Source organism: Fopius arisanus, unplaced genomic scaffold (genome assembly GCF_000806365.1).
Source record: "Fopius arisanus strain USDA-PBARC FA_bdor unplaced genomic scaffold, ASM80636v1 scaffold00001, whole genome shotgun sequence".
In the NCBI taxonomy this organism is placed as follows: Eukaryota; Metazoa; Arthropoda; class Insecta; order Hymenoptera; family Braconidae; genus Fopius; species Fopius arisanus.
The window spans coordinates 4,779,482-4,794,564 of NW_011887740.1; the positions used below are offsets into that span (position 1 = coordinate 4,779,482).

The following is a 15,083-nucleotide window of genomic DNA, read 5'->3' on the forward strand; positions in this document are numbered from 1 at the left end:
GGCTGTCGCATGATCCGGTCTCTGAGCATCTGGGTTCTTATCGTTTGTTTAATTTAACGAAATCATTAATGCAACAGTGCCGTATCAGACTCACGGAATCTGAAAATCATTCTCATATATCTAAATTTATTTCAATAGATATAACAATATTTTTATGGCTACACCACAAACAAATACCATTTTCCCCATAAAAAATTAACAAACCCTAGAATCATCATCTGTTTTCACCTAAAAAAGATGATCTCCTTCCACAAATAGAGAAATTACATCGAAAACGAATAAATTACTGGATTAATTTCCCACATAATGAGCCTGCAGCAAAGACGTATCATTTCCCTGACAAAGCTGCACGTACAGGACTGCAGCACGACGAGCAACTGTGATATTCCCCTTGAGATTGGCCTTGAAAATCATTTTTGTTCCTGCTACGCCGCCAATTCTCCAGACCCCATCATTTCTGAACAGCAAAAGCTCATCCCCGAGTCCCGGGCTCAGAGCGAAATATTCACTGGGGGGAATGACGAACTCCTGAAAGCCGTCGCGATACCTCAAGATCATCATATTATCCTGGAGTCCAAGAACAATCCAGATTGATCCCATGTAGGTAGCAACTGACGCCTGGAGAACACCTGGCACGAGTAATTCCGCTTCCTTTGAAATGGCGAGTGTATCTTCATCAATAGAATAAATGGAAACTCCCCCAGGTGCAGCGGAGGTGACGCAGACGATGCGAGAACTGCCTCCAAGAGCACCAGCTTTCAACTCCAGGACATGACTGGAGTTAAGAACCCCCGATAAATCCACGACGCCCGTACTATTGCAGCGAAGTCGATAATCATCGAGAGAACAATCCCCCAACACATCAAACCTGATTGACTGATTACCCGGAGCATTACCCGGAGTCCCAACAGAAGGCGTTGAGCTCTCCTCAATCAACTCCAACTTGTCGAAATAGAATGCACGACTGCTGAAGACAAGATCAATGTCCTCAGCGTAACGCGAATAATTCGCCAGTTGCTTCAGTAATTTCATGACACGAAGAGCCGAGGGTCTGCTCTCCCCGAGGCTCTCCACCTGGACCCCCTGGTAAGGCCCATCAATCGTGAGATTCCCCAGGATTCTCAACCCATTCTGAAAAACAATCGGCGTCTCGATCACCTGGAAGGATGAATTCTTCTTCAGCTGATAGACCAAGAGCTTCGTCAGGTCCACATCGTTGATGAGACCCTCGGTTACGATTCCTGGTGCCCTCAGCCTTCCTGTCACCATCTTTTTTCCCGTGATCGTCTGATTGGAGTGCCTCAGGAGACAAGACTCGATGCGTTTTCCCTTGATCGACGTCAGACTCAAAGACTTAACTCTCATGCTGTTGAACGTCTTTTTCCCTTTGATTACCACGAGCTCCTGGGGATCATTACGTTTCAACGTATTCCTCGCGAATTCGTCGAATTTCAGGCCATCGATATTCGTCGCTGTCAAGGTGTTGACGATTATTTTACCAGTTATCACATTGTTCTCCACGTCTGTCCTGAGAACATCCTTGTTCAAATCAAGATCGTTTATCACACCGTTTATTGTCACATTGCCCTGGATATTTATACTCTCGAAACTCCAAGGTGACGAGATCGTTTGATCGCCATTTTTCCTGAGTGAATTGAACTCGAGGTCGTAAAGACCGGTTGATGGAGATGATATCAGTCTAGATGTGGGAGATCCGATTATTCTCCCGGCATGCAGAGACTTAATTGATATCTTCTGAGGGATCTCTTGATCCAACGATTTCGAGAAGATCTTCTCCCGTAATTCCGACCAGGGGCCGAGCCCTGGGGTGTTCATCTGCCCTAACACCTCGACAGCACCCTCAAGGGTCACATTCTCCAGGAATACCGATCTCCCTTTGAACGTCGCCGGCTTGTCCTTCATCCAGATCTCATCAGACAATTTATCCAAGTGCACATTATTAATTATCTCGACAGTCGGCTCATTGGTGAAGGTCACGTTGCCGATCACAACGAACTCCACCGGTCCATCATCTGTAGGAAAAGCCAGAAGATCCGGAATGATCAAGTGCTCGGTGTTGAAGGGCCCGGTAATTGTTTTAGCCCCGAATATTCCTCCCAAACCCGACAACAATGGAATACTCGAGGTCGTGGTGGTGATGCTCTCGACGGACAGCCCCCCCAGGAAAGTGATGTTCGTCAGGGATATCATGTCATCGAGCTCCACAGCATTATCAATGAATTCTAGGATATCAATCCCATTGACCCACTTGACATTGACGTTACCCAATGCCTCCAGCTGGCTAACGATCTTCGGTAATGAAATATTGAATCCCTTTCGAGCCATTACATTCTTCACCCTTAGAGTTTTCACATGAATCGGACCCTTGAGAACACCCGGGCTTGACCACTTCCCCAGGGATTCGTGAAGCCCCCGAAGATCGACATCCGCAACCTGGGATATCGATGAATTCACAACCCTCGCTTCGCCTGTGATGTTCTTCAACTCCCAGGGCACCTCCTCCCAACTCCTCGCTGCGTCCGCGAGTGCATCCTCCAGCTCCAAAGCGCCGAATATTTCCACAGCTTTCAGTAAATCTGCACGCAAGCTCTTGAGGGTGATGTTCGTGGTGTAGATGTCAGGGGTGAAAACTCCTAGAGCGCAGACCGTCGTGGATATGACTGGAAGTGGAAGTCCCTCGTACACAGATTGTGATACCGTCAGATTGGAGACTGTTTTCATTCCGGTGACGTTAACTCCAGGGCTTCTGGTGGTGATCCACTTGCCCAGGGGCTCGATGAGGGTGACATTGTTCCACTCGACGTTTTTACTCAGGAATTTCATGTGGATGGGAATGGATTTGGATCTCAGGGGCAAAGCGCTTCGCCGGATTTCCCTGTAGGACTCTCCGTTGGGCCCAGACAAGTCCTCAGCCTCCAGGAGATCATCAATTTTTACGTCGGCGAGGTGGTAGTGACCCTCTAGCACCATTGGCGCGGAGATGTCTGTCATGGGGCGCATTCGATCGCCACTGACTCCTTGAATGGGCCCTCGAACATCAACGAGTCCTCCCATCTTCACTCTAGACACCGTCAGATCTCCAGTCATCGTCACAGGATCTCCATCCAGGGGGAGAAGATAACCCGAGGCCGTGTGCAAATCCTCGGCCGTTATGCTCATAAATCTCAGCTCCTGCCTCGTGGTTTTCCATGCTACATCAATATCGAGATCTGCGTCGTCAGCGATCAAAGTATCGAAACTGAAGCGCCCTTTTATCGTCTGATTCTCCTCATTCGTCTTCAACGCGTCATCCACGAAGGACTGGAAGGATATTCCATTCACCAAACCAGTGACACTGATCTCTTCGTACCTGATTGCGGGAATGGGACACTTGAAATTATCTATCGACGTCGTCCTCACGTTCTCGAATATCATGTTTTTGTTTGGATCACCAGGTGTTCGAAGCTTGCTGATGAACTCCTCGGGCATTGAGAGGTTCATATTCATCGTGATGACTTTCGACATCACCCTGATACTCTCAGCTGAGAGACTCGTGAAGACTGGCTTGTCCAATGAGACAGCTGTCTCCAGATGTTTGTTTACGTCTTCAAGACGAGAGATAACTCTTTTGTAAATTCTCGTGATGTCAGAAAATTCCTGTGAGCCTCGGCCATTGACACTCTGAGTAGTCAGATTTTTAATTCGTACATTTTGGAATACCAGAGGATGCTTCAGGGTTGGAATCTCCACTTTAGAAATTTCTGCTGCTTGCAGGGAATCCGTGCACCACTTCAGGATGTCTTCCTTGAGTGAATCCCACGTTTTCTTTTTTCTCCAGATCATTCTCTGGAAGGTCCACTGATTGTGGTCACTGCTCTTCATTGCCAGGACAAAGCTACCATCCGGGAGGAACGTGGGGTACAGCTGAGTGACTTTTGGCATGTAGATCTGCAGGTCTGAGTATCTCCAGCCATCATACTGGAAGACCCTCATTCCACCGAGTCTCTGGATAAGAAAAAGAAGAACCTTTCGATCGCTGGAGAGTGCCTGCACCTGGTGTGCGCCCTCCAGCCTCTGGTAAGGAATGTATCTGTGTTTTCGTTCCCTGTAGATTATCGTGGAGTTGATCCCTGTGAGAACCAGGAAGTTCTCCACGAAGAGGCTATTCTCTCGCTGAAAGCTTGCAGCATCTTCGGAGCTCGGTAACTCCTGCGTAACGATGAACTTATCGCTTTTCAGTTGAAAGGAGATGATCCTCGTGGTGATACCGGTGGCTGCCAGCACCATCGTACCACCCGTCTGCAGGGGAATTATTCTCTCGGCACCGATGTCCAGGGGCTCGATCTGGTCGAAGTTCTCACCCTGCCAGACGTAGATTCTCAACTGCTCGGGAAATGACACCCCCAGGTACAACCGATTCAAACCCCTCCATGTCCCTGCGTGAGTTGCTCCGGTCGTTGGCAATGTCTGCACCAAGATCATCGTCATCTGACCATTTGCCGTCAGGAACGAGCGCAGTACCTTTATTATTCCGTTGCATTGACGGATTATTAAGAGGGTGGAGGTGCCTCTGCTGTCTGCCAGAATCTGCTCTCCGTTTTCCAGGGGGAAGAAGTAGACTGGAGTGAACCTCTTGGCCTCCTGGAGAAAAATATTGGGATTTCAATCTCTTTTGTTAATTTCTAAGCTGTGAACGGCTTTTGAATTATTACATCGAATCGAAGTAGCGAAATTCCATTCGGATCCAGGATCCCGATTACCCAGTGCAACTGGGAGTTACTGCTTTGCATGAAGAAGGAGATGTCTGTGGCGTTTGGAATTGTGTACCCGGGAATTGCCTGGAACCCATGTAATATCGATGTTTCTGCGGACAAATAAAATTGCATTTGCATCCCAGATTTTTTATGAAATTCATAATAAAAATAATTGTCTTGCGGAGGTGATTTATTAACAAATTAATTACGAGACAGATGTGAATGATTTTGTTTTTAATATTTTTTAATTGACAATTGGTACATCAGTGCGACGGAGGCAAGTGCAATATCGTTGATTCAAAATTGATTCAAAATTGATTCAAAATTGCCGGGTCTCGAGATATGTGGCTGACACATGCGCATGAGGTGAATTCCCACTCCTGGCACGTCGTGTGCTCATCCAAGTGTTTTCCCACTATCAGCTGGAGCATCAGCTGTCTCACATGACCCTCACATGTGCATCAAAACATATATCCTATCAATTCAAAACATCACAAGAAAAAAAAAACGCCAAATCGCCGCCAGTGAGGAACGATAAACCTTTAATATCATTTCTCCAATCGCAAAATTCACACGAAATTTCTCTCCACGATTGCGCGATTTGTCTCCGCAGTGATAAAAAATCGTTAATCAATTTTATTGTAAATCGAGATATAGTGGCAATGTCAGACGTTATGAAAATCCGAGATTACTTGACGACTCAAGTTATTGAACTTGAGACGTTGCAAGCTGTATATCCGGATGAATTAGTCATATCGGATCATGGTGCATTAGCTGACATCAATGAATTTATTTCTGGCGGTCATAACGATAATCCTGGAAGATTAGCGTACTCAATAAAAATAACTGTGCCCGAGGTACGTTTTTATTCATATAAACATCTCCAGTTGATTCTCCAAAAATTTAAATCACTGAGAATTGATGCTCAATTGTTCTGGTCTATTTATTGTTAATAAATGGAATTGAATGCTGTTGTTAATTATTGTTTTGTGCTCAGGGATGTGTGGACCTTCACATAACTCTACCACTGGAGTATCCAGGGGTCAGTCCAGACGTGTATGCCAGGGGTTCAGCCCTGGATCGCACTCAGCAAACGAAATTAAATGACGCACTTATTGGATTTGCCAAGACTCAGGATCCTGATGAGCCATGCATTTATGCCATTGTGTCCTGGATGCAGGATCACTTGGATGGCTATTTAAAACACTCCAAGAAAAATAACGAGAAGGATAACAGAAAAAATAAAAAAAAGAACAGAAAACCGAGTGTCTTTGGTCGCTATTGGATTTACAGTCATCATATTTATTCGAATATTAAGAGGAAGGATATGGCTGATGAGGCTAAAGAGTGCCAATTGTCGGGTTTCTGTTTGGCGGGAAAGCCGGGAATTATTTGTGTTGAGGGATCTCTCGAGGATTGTGAATATTGGTGGCAAAAGGTAATTCATTCTATACCAATTTCATTTCATTCAATCTCTTCTCCTTTTACAAATTTCTCCTTTATATTCCCTGATATTTTTTTACATTCTATATAATAGAATTGTCATTTATTTATTTTGATTAATATATATCATTTTTATTGTTACAGATTAAAGTAATGAACTGGCACAAAATATTACTGAAACTAGTTGAAGAGGAGAATTTAGACGGTCGAGATGTAAATACAATGCGTAAATTCGTGGAATTCCAAGAAATATCATTTCCAACAACCGATAAACACAACGACATGGGGCAATTGTTGAAATACCTAACGGAGCATCAATCCCAGCATGTGTTTAAAGATTTTTTCGGTGTCGAGGGAAAAATTACCAGCAGCAATTAATTTAGGCACAAAAGAGGATAATATTTTTTTACTTTTTATAATAATTACCATAAAGATAACGTTATTTTTTCAGTCTTCGTCGATTTGTTGAATGTTTATGAGTGATAATAAAGCGTGTTACCTGTTTCGTAATTATTCTCCTGGAATAACTGTCTTCTGCTCCTCTGCTTTTTGTCTCTGCTCACATGATCGATAAATTCATCAACACGATTATTAATTGACTCAAATGTTTCGTTATTTGCGGGAGACGAACCGAATTGGACTTTCAGTTTTTCGAAAAAATTCGTTGTGTCGTTTAGAATTTTTTCCAAGTGATTTATGCCATCTCCTGTGGCTGTGGGGTATACGAGAAATAAAAGGGAACAGTAAAGACTCCATATCATTGGACGATGTAGATTGGAGGACATTCTCAAATGAACTAATTCTCATTCAGAAATACATCAATGAGATCATTCACTAGTTCAGTGTTTACGGTATTCTCCCAGGGGCTGGCCTCGAGGGTAAACATTGAACTTAGATATTGTGGGATTTATTCGACGATTCATTAATTAAGGCCCAATAACTTGTAACGAAACCTGAAGATGGAATAGCATTTATTGAGTAAATACTAAAAATTATTTTTATCTGATAGTGGCGTAGCGTTGAAATTCATTGGTGAGGAATTGTCCTGGGAGGTGAGGGGCTGGGGGTCCGAGGATGTCCTGGGCTGGGCTGTGGACTTTGATCTGCCTCATATGGGTGTCTCTGCCGTTTTGGTGATTACTTATCACAGCTATCTGGATCATGAATGTTCTGATGGGTCTGTCGTTCAGATCTTTTATGGGTATCACTACCCACCCACTGGGTTCGTTCAGGTCCATCACTTCCACCTCCTGGAGATCATTGAAATTCGTCCCAGCGCGTATACTAATTCTAGAAATAAAAAAGGAGTGGATGTTATGTAATCTGGTCATCAGTAAGTCTGCGGAATTCATTGAGGGATGAAATTGAAAAAGGAGAGAATTTATTTATTTACCTGCTCGGCGTGTAGCTCTCATCGTGTTTATAATCTGTATAAATACAAATATCTCTGATAGTCGTTTTCTTTCTGAACTGGATATTCACAAGATGCGGAAGTTGACCATCTGATTGCCAATACGTCTCTGTTATGTTGTCACGAAGTTGATCTACTCCAAAACCTGGTTTGCAGCTGGATAAACTCCAGATTGCATGGTTTCCAACTTCCCTCACTCGTCCAGCAAACTCTTCCTGAACTGGATCCATCTCCCCTTGAAAATAATAATAAATAATTGAAAAAAACCGCCAGAACTTTCATTCCCAATTTAAACTAATAAACATCAAATAAATAAACACTTGAATCTCTCAAAAAATCTGGCTCGACTTCGGTTTCTACCTCCACTCGTCGTTTTGTTGCTCATTCTGGAGATTGTTTTGTTAGCACACGTGGGGCCTTTTGGCTAGCACTTTTGAGGGCCTATGGGCCCACAGTAAATCGTCAAAATTAAATAAATAACATTCCAAATTGTTTTCTTCCTGGAACTGAGTGAAATTGGCGTCTCATCCCGACACTTTTGTTTATTTCCCGACAGTGGAGCTCAACTCCAAGAAATCATCGTAGAAATAGTACGCAGGCCCCTCGCAGTTTGAATCACTAGCGGGAAATCGTTGCTATGGTTAAATCGATCGACTTTACGTTTTACCGTCACAACATTGAAGTTAAAATTCATTAACAATGTCCAGTTGTAGTGAGAGATGGAGAGAAAATATCATTTTCGGGGCTGTCAGGTGATATCGCAGTAGTGTAAAGTATTTCGTTCATTATTCGTTTATTGATATTTTCAATAAATTCGAAATTATGAAGTTCTGGGCCTTTCAATTATCCAGGATTGTTCATTGGTATTGATTAATTAGGGGTAAAAGATTATTGAGATGTCGTTAGTACTTTCAAGAGTGGATTATGCATCGGTTGGTGTCACTTCCAAGGGGACGATGCGGATTTTGCCATCGCACGACGCAAAAGCCCTTCAGAAATTCGCCGTGGGAGATCACGATGGAATTCTCCACGTCTTCGGTAATTTATTTATGTAACTACTGATTTATTTTATTATTCATTCAACGGGAGACTGATTTCATGTATATTTCCCCCGGGGGGACACTAAAACCATCCGGAACTGAAAAATGTAACATGTCCAGATATAACGGATGTCACTTCCTTTTATCTCCAGGGATGAAGAAAGGAGAGCTCCAGCTGTCCTTTAAATCACTCCCAGGTCCAAAGATCGAGAAGCTGGTCCTCGGGGGTACCCTGGGCAACCCAAAAGACAAGATCTTCATCGCCTACGGCAATTCCGTGAAGGGCTACACGAAAAAAGGAAAGATGTTCCTGGAGTTTGACACGAGCCTCATCGACCCCATCACCTCGATGTTCGTCCTGGGGCCAGACCTGGCGGCGTGTGCCCGTGACTTGTACCACAGATACCAAAACTGCAAGGACGCCGATTCCTACCTAGCAGGAGAGACCCTGAACGACGTGATCCTGATCCCAGGTGAGGGTTCATCGGTTCTGGCGATTCTCGCCTGTGGGGATCGTGCGATTCGTGTGTTGACGGGAACGAAGAGCCCGACCATCTTGAGACTTCCTAGCGTCCCCACAGTTTTAACCTCCTGGAGGGAAGACCAGAGAGACTCGAGAAATCGAATCCTGGTGGGTACCCAGGACGGCAAAATCGGTCTGTTGACAGTTCAGGGCGCTAAGACAATCAGAATAACTTGGGTGATAACGACAGCTGCACCAGAGGTGACATCCCTCGACACTTACGAACTCGAGGACGGCCTGGACATCCTGGTGGGTCGTCAGGACGGCACCGTAGAGGTGTTCGCCTTTCCCGAGGACGAGGAGACAACACCGCTCCGTAGATATCGTTATAACGCAGGTGAAAGCGTCAGTACAGTGATGGGGGGGATAATCGGTGCTGCTGGATATCCAGAGATCCTCGTGACGACGTATTCAGGGAGAATATTCGGACTGACAACGAGACCTCCAGGATCCCTGGAGGCTGGCTCGAGTATTGAGGCCTTGGAAAAATTGAAAACCGAGATTCTAGAATTGGAGCAGAAACTCGAGGAGGAAAAAGAGATGTTTGATCTACCGAATGAGGGAATAGCCCCCCTAATTCTATCAGTGAATCACCGGATGATCCTGGATCCGGATACAGCCTCATATCAATTGTCCATCGAGCTTGACACCCCTATCGACAATGTTCTCATACAATCGGACACACCTGTGGAGCTTCTGGACGAGAGTAACAGTGCAGTTGCGAGTCACTCGGTGTGCAATCCTCAGGATAACAATTTTGTACTTGCAACTTACAGGTGTCAGGCCAATGTCAATCGTGTCGAGACACGAATGCGAACGATTGAGGGACAGTCGGGAGTTCTCCAGGTGTATGTAACGACGCAGATCCAGCCGAAGGCATGCAGAAGGATCAGGATACCGGTGTATGCGTTGTCTCTTCATGCCAGGTTGCACGATGATGAAGGGCCCCAGGGGTGTGGGGGGCCCTTCAATGAGCTCAGGCTTCTTGGGGGATTCACTGTTGCTGAAATGCATGCCTGGTTGGCTCTCGCCCTGCCTGATATACCTGAGAGGCCACAATTAGTCGATGGAGAAGCTACCTTGAACTATGTCTCGACTTTTGTGGGGACTCGGCTGAAATGCAGGTATAAGAAGGGAAGTGCCAGCTTCCTCGGGGAGAATGTCTCTACTGTTATCATCCTCAGAGATCTACTCACCAGAGAAGCCACCAAGAGGAAGATCAAGCTGGATGTATTCTGCGATGTCGCTGAGGGCAGTGTCACCAGGGTATTGGAGCTCATTTTACCCAGACTAGATGCTGCTGATGACTTGACCCAGAAGCTGAGGATTCTGGATGCTCTCCAGGAGTGGGAGATGAAGGTCGAGGCTGAGGGGAATTTGAGCAGTGATTACCAGGAACTTTTGAGGCAGGAGGAGGCGCTCAGGAGAGAGATGGCAAAACATCCTGAGATCTTGGTGAGACTTCATGGTGTTATCACGGATTTGTACGTTGACTGGGAGAGAGCCAAGGGGTCCAGGAGGATGACCAGTAAAGATGCTGGGGAAAAACTGAGCTTTGCCCTCACGGGGCGGGATATCGAGGCACTTCAGCAGATCATACTAGGAAACGACGATAATCCTCCCACACCAATGGCTAGTCTCGGTATTGTTCAGGATATGATCATTTGATTGGCATTATTGAGGCTATTCTTCAGTTTGTATAAATGTGTTCATGTAAAAAATATATTTTTAATATTACATACAGCGATTTTGCGATATAAATTTTTTTTTTAATCATGCGGTTTTTCATTGTTTTTTTGTTTTGTTTTAAGATAAAATAAAAACGAGAACTAACGGAATCTCTTTTGTGAGATTTTACTACGTTATTGCGGTTTATAGAAGGACTTCATTTTTTTTTTTGTAATCAAGGTATTTACAATTGTTGGGGATAATATTTTTTTTTTTGTAAGAATGGTATTTCTTAAGATAGAAAATTTATTTAGAAAATTGTAGCTCAGTCGATCGCGAATGACTATTTTCATTCTTGATGGGCTTTACTAGTTTGGGTTCTGATGATACCCAGGGTGCTGCTTGGATTATATGAAGAAATACTGCCTGTAATTATCGAAAAGAATAATTAGTATTCAGCATTGTTCTACGAAAAATATAATCACTGATGAAGTCATGAATAATGAGAGGATCATGAGGAAATAACTCACAAAGTGTCGGATGTTCTATCGACAGCTTCCAAGGGATCTCTATCAGGATTATCATCACTTCCACCGCCAACGGGATACAAGCGTTCAACCTGAGAGCCCTGTCCCCCTCCATGGGGTAAAATACTCTCGGGATTGTCCTCAGGTGGAACAATTTCTACGACATTATTCTGCTCGACTTCGAGTTTGAGCTCCTGCACGAGATCCTGGATTATCGAGGAGTGGAGGGCCTTGTTAGTGTCATCAAGACTCTTGACAACATTCGATGCATTGAGCTCCTTGTCATCTCCTTCATTGGAATTTTTGCTGACGAGCCTGCTGGCGAGCCTCTCCTGTCGTCCCCTGTCGTGTGTATGCATGTGTCGTTTCATATCACTTCTCACTCTAAAAGGCTTACCACAAACAGTACAGGGATGTGGCTTTTCCCCTGTGTGTATTCTGCGATGATTCTGCAGGTAACTGCTGGCTCGAAATGTTTTGTTGCAGTATTCGCAACGATAATTCTTCTCGCCAGTGTGAATTCGACGATGAACGATGAGGGAATACTTTCGAGCAAAATCTTTTCCGCAGTATTCGCACTGGAATTGTCGTTGCTCTGAGTGAATACTCATTGAGTGATACTTCAGGTCGCCCCATTGTCGAAAATGACGACCACAGTCTTCGCATTTGTACGGCTTGTCTCCACTGTGAAGACGTTTGTGGACCTTCAGTGCACTAGCAGCAAAAAAACTTTTTCCACATACTTCGCACTGATGGGGTCTCTCACCAGTGTGCGATCTCATATGATAGATAAGACTGTTCTTGTGGTGGAAAGTTCTGTCGCACTGGGGACACGACATCTCTTCGTTCTGGGATTTCTTGCCCTTCTGGGATTTTTTCTTCTTGGCAGTCTCTGGCAATTTCTCCTCGAACTTGTCCTGGGAGTCTTGTTCATTAATTTCTCTGGCTGTGGACTCTTGCACGGTTTCTGTAACGTCGGAGATATCCCAGAGGTTCGAGCTGTTTGTCACCAGTGTCGAGGACTCTGTCTCTTCGTCAATGTGAGCTCCAGTCTCCTCCACCACTCCTCGGATTCCCTCCATGAGGTCCTCAGGCTCGCTGAACTCCTCAATCACTGTATCCTCGATTTGAATTGACTCTGTTGACGCTATCGTTATATTTGTATTGGTTGCTTGAGCTACTCTAGTCTCCTGTTTCACAGGCTCGTAGTGAGTCTGAAAAATCATGCAAAAAAAAACAAGAATTTGTCTCAAATTTTGTAAACTCAAATTACTTTCCACTCGTCTCAATAAATTGTAACCCAATTAAATAAATTATTCGCTAATTGTAATTAATCAAGTTGTATTTCACCTTGAGATGTTCAAAGAACTTGAGCTGCCCCCCAAATTTGTTCCCACAAAGTTCACACTTGAAGGCCTGAGGCTCCTCAATAACCTCCACGATGATGTTCTCCTGATTATTCTTGCCAGCATCCTTCCTGGAATTTTTCTTCGTCTGCTGCTTGAGCTTTCTGGCAATTCTCTTCTTATGGGGCAGCGATCTCTTCTGTCCAGATGCTGGAGCTGCATCCTCGCTGCTGTCAGCAGACACATCGATGTCGTATTCACTCTTAACATTGATAAACTCCTGTTTGACATTATGATTTATTCGCTTGTAAGTGGGAAGGCTGGAGTAAACGGGCGGTGGCTCTTGCTGGGATATCGTTTGAATGGTGTAAGTGTTGACCGGGGCGAGGGTGGCCAGTTGAGAGACATCTGGAAGTGTTGGATCGTTGTGCTGGTTCTGAGTGTGAATCTGCTGTTGCTTATGCTGAGCTTGCAGCTGGACTGCCACTAGGGCTGCTGCCAGCTTCTTATCCTCCTAAATAAAATCAAAATCAAGAATTAATCAATCAATACCCTTTCAGCATTGATTAATGCAATTACTTCAGTCAACTCGTGAGGAAGGAGATCATCTGTCTCGTAGTACTGTGTCCCTGTGTTGAATTCATTGGCAACTCCAGCATTTATCATGTCGACAACCATTCCCTCGGATATCAGCTCTCCGCTCAGGGTGAGCAGGGGTACACCCTTGCCAAGGGCCTCACCATCACTCCTCTGGATCGTTATGTACTGAGTCCCTTCCATCCCTTCCAGGAGGACAGCCTGAGCCTCCTCGTCGGTTCCAACTTCCATCATCTCGTCAGGAAAATGTTATTCTTTAAAGCTGAAAATTATCCTCCAGTCCTTATTCTCACTCCATTTAACAACTAGAACCTCTTACTTCGTTATCTGCCAAAAAAATAATGTGTCTGATGAAATTCATCTGTCCAGAATAATCTCGAAGAACAGATTTCATTGAAAAGAAAAAACAGCGGTGAATTTCGAATTTAGCGCCGTATAATCAACCAAGAGATGACAGCGGGCCCAAGGTCACTGCTCCCTGATTTACTCACCTAAGTATTTCCTCTGATATATCCCGGAATATCGATCCCCAATTTATCGTCTCATTGTTTATTCCACCGCAATGTTATTGGTTACCTCGATGCCCAATATTTGGCGAGCCACGTGAAATTGTTTAGCAAAAATGTAAACAATTGGAAGTATTGAAACACTGTATGGACAAAATGTGACAACAGTGCCTTTTGGCAATGGACGCCATTTGACCGGATGTCAACCCTTTCCCTGAACCGCTAGTGTTTTTTAGACTTCCCACAACAACCACTTGTGCAACAAAAATGACTAGAGATCAATCCTAGTGACAGCGAGAGCCTTTTTCATATTTTTCCTGAAAATTTATTTAATAATAATACTAGCGCCGACCAATTAACCCCTAATGAAGTGAAATCAACCCTTAACGAAGGCCAAGAAGAAGAAAATCGACTAAAATCGACTCAAATATACGTCTCCGCCGGCATGAGCATTCCACATGAGAACGTATATCCTTCGGCTCATCCAGAGAGGATAGACTAAAGTGGAGGCTCAGTTCTAGGGGTTTGAGTGACCCCAGCTGCATCGTAGTACTGCATCCCAAGAGAGGGAGGGCGCTACACGCAATGCTGGGGTGTCCATCAAGTCGACGGGGTTAATTTTATTTTCTGCGGCATGAATGCTTTTTGTTTTTTGTTTGTTTAACTGGAATTTAGCCGCCTGTAGGACGAGTGGAAGGGGGAAGCCACATTTTGTGGAATTTTAAATGAAAAAAATTATTCAAATGTAGAAGATATACTCCTATTGAAATGAATTATTATAATGAGTGCGTTGTCCTCTCGGTAACGTGCTCGGCTAGCACGCCGACGGCTGGGGTTCGATCCTGCGAACATTAATTTTTTTTTTTAAATAATTTCTATTTTTTTTTTTTGTAAGTGGCTAATTAATGGAAATATCGTTTAAAAACTGAATATTTGAAAATCGAGAAGATATCCATTGAAATTGAAAAATTAGCAATTTTTTAAAATGATACTTTTGCAAAATATATACTCCTAATGAAATTAAATTATTGTAATAATGCGTTATCCTAGCGGTAACGTGTTCGGCTAGCACGCCGACGGCCGGGGTTCAATCCTGCCAACATTCATTTTTTTTTTTAAATAATTCCAATTTTTTCTGTAGATAGGTATTCACTGCAATTGAAAAATTCGAAATTTTTGAAAAAGTATCAGGGTAACATGAACATCGAGGAGCTATTCACTGAAATTTTCACTGAAAGTGAAAAATTCGAAATTTTTGAAAAAGTATC

At 44.0% G+C, this 15,083-nt stretch overlaps 5 protein-coding genes across 6 annotated transcripts; 2 read left to right on the top strand and 3 right to left on the bottom strand.

Annotated features, from left to right (window-relative positions):
- Positions 1-164: 164 nt before the first annotated feature.
- Positions 165-6,974, bottom strand: clos (closca). The gene is made up of 3 exons (XM_011301145.1): positions 6,697-6,974; positions 4,713-4,864; positions 165-4,641 (listed from the first exon to the last, which is right to left on the bottom strand). The coding sequence occupies exons 1-3, from the start codon at positions 6,956-6,958 to the stop codon at positions 292-294; spliced, it is 4,764 nt and encodes a 1,587-aa protein (XP_011299447.1). The 5' UTR covers positions 6,959-6,974; the 3' UTR covers positions 165-291.
- LOC105264322 (RWD domain-containing protein 2A) lies at positions 5,167-6,707 on the top strand. The gene is made up of 3 exons (XM_011301133.1): positions 5,167-5,611; positions 5,752-6,192; positions 6,342-6,707. The coding sequence occupies exons 1-3, from the start codon at positions 5,198-5,200 to the stop codon at positions 6,573-6,575; spliced, it is 1,089 nt and encodes a 362-aa protein (XP_011299435.1). The 5' UTR covers positions 5,167-5,197; the 3' UTR covers positions 6,576-6,707.
- A 176-nt stretch (positions 6,975-7,150) lies between the features above and the next one.
- Positions 7,151-8,163, bottom strand: APC10 (anaphase-promoting complex subunit 10). The gene is made up of 3 exons (XM_011301157.1): positions 7,969-8,163; positions 7,591-7,843; positions 7,151-7,487 (listed from the first exon to the last, which is right to left on the bottom strand). The coding sequence occupies exons 1-3, from the start codon at positions 7,991-7,993 to the stop codon at positions 7,196-7,198; spliced, it is 570 nt and encodes a 189-aa protein (XP_011299459.1). The 5' UTR covers positions 7,994-8,163; the 3' UTR covers positions 7,151-7,195.
- An 8-nt stretch (positions 8,164-8,171) lies between these two features.
- LOC105264361 (Bardet-Biedl syndrome 7 protein homolog) lies at positions 8,172-10,884 on the top strand. Its single transcript, XM_011301190.1, has 2 exons — positions 8,172-8,646; positions 8,801-10,884. The coding sequence occupies exons 1-2, from the start codon at positions 8,505-8,507 to the stop codon at positions 10,837-10,839; spliced, it is 2,181 nt and encodes a 726-aa protein (XP_011299492.1). The 5' UTR covers positions 8,172-8,504; the 3' UTR covers positions 10,840-10,884.
- A 77-nt stretch (positions 10,885-10,961) lies between these two features.
- Positions 10,962-14,222, bottom strand: LOC105264347 (zinc finger protein 45). Of its 2 annotated transcripts, none has more exons than XM_011301177.1 (5): positions 13,801-14,222; positions 13,292-13,571; positions 12,717-13,226; positions 11,370-12,580; positions 10,962-11,265 (listed from the first exon to the last, which is right to left on the bottom strand). In XM_011301177.1, the coding sequence occupies exons 2-5, from the start codon at positions 13,541-13,543 to the stop codon at positions 11,247-11,249; spliced, it is 1,992 nt and encodes a 663-aa protein (XP_011299479.1). In that variant the 5' UTR covers positions 13,544-13,571; positions 13,801-14,222; the 3' UTR covers positions 10,962-11,246. The 2 variants fall into 2 exon arrangements, with proteins under 2 accessions (XP_011299479.1, XP_011299471.1); XM_011301169.1 differs by having other exon boundaries at positions 10,963-11,265; positions 13,292-13,636.
- Positions 14,223-15,083: the final 861 nt, after the last annotated feature.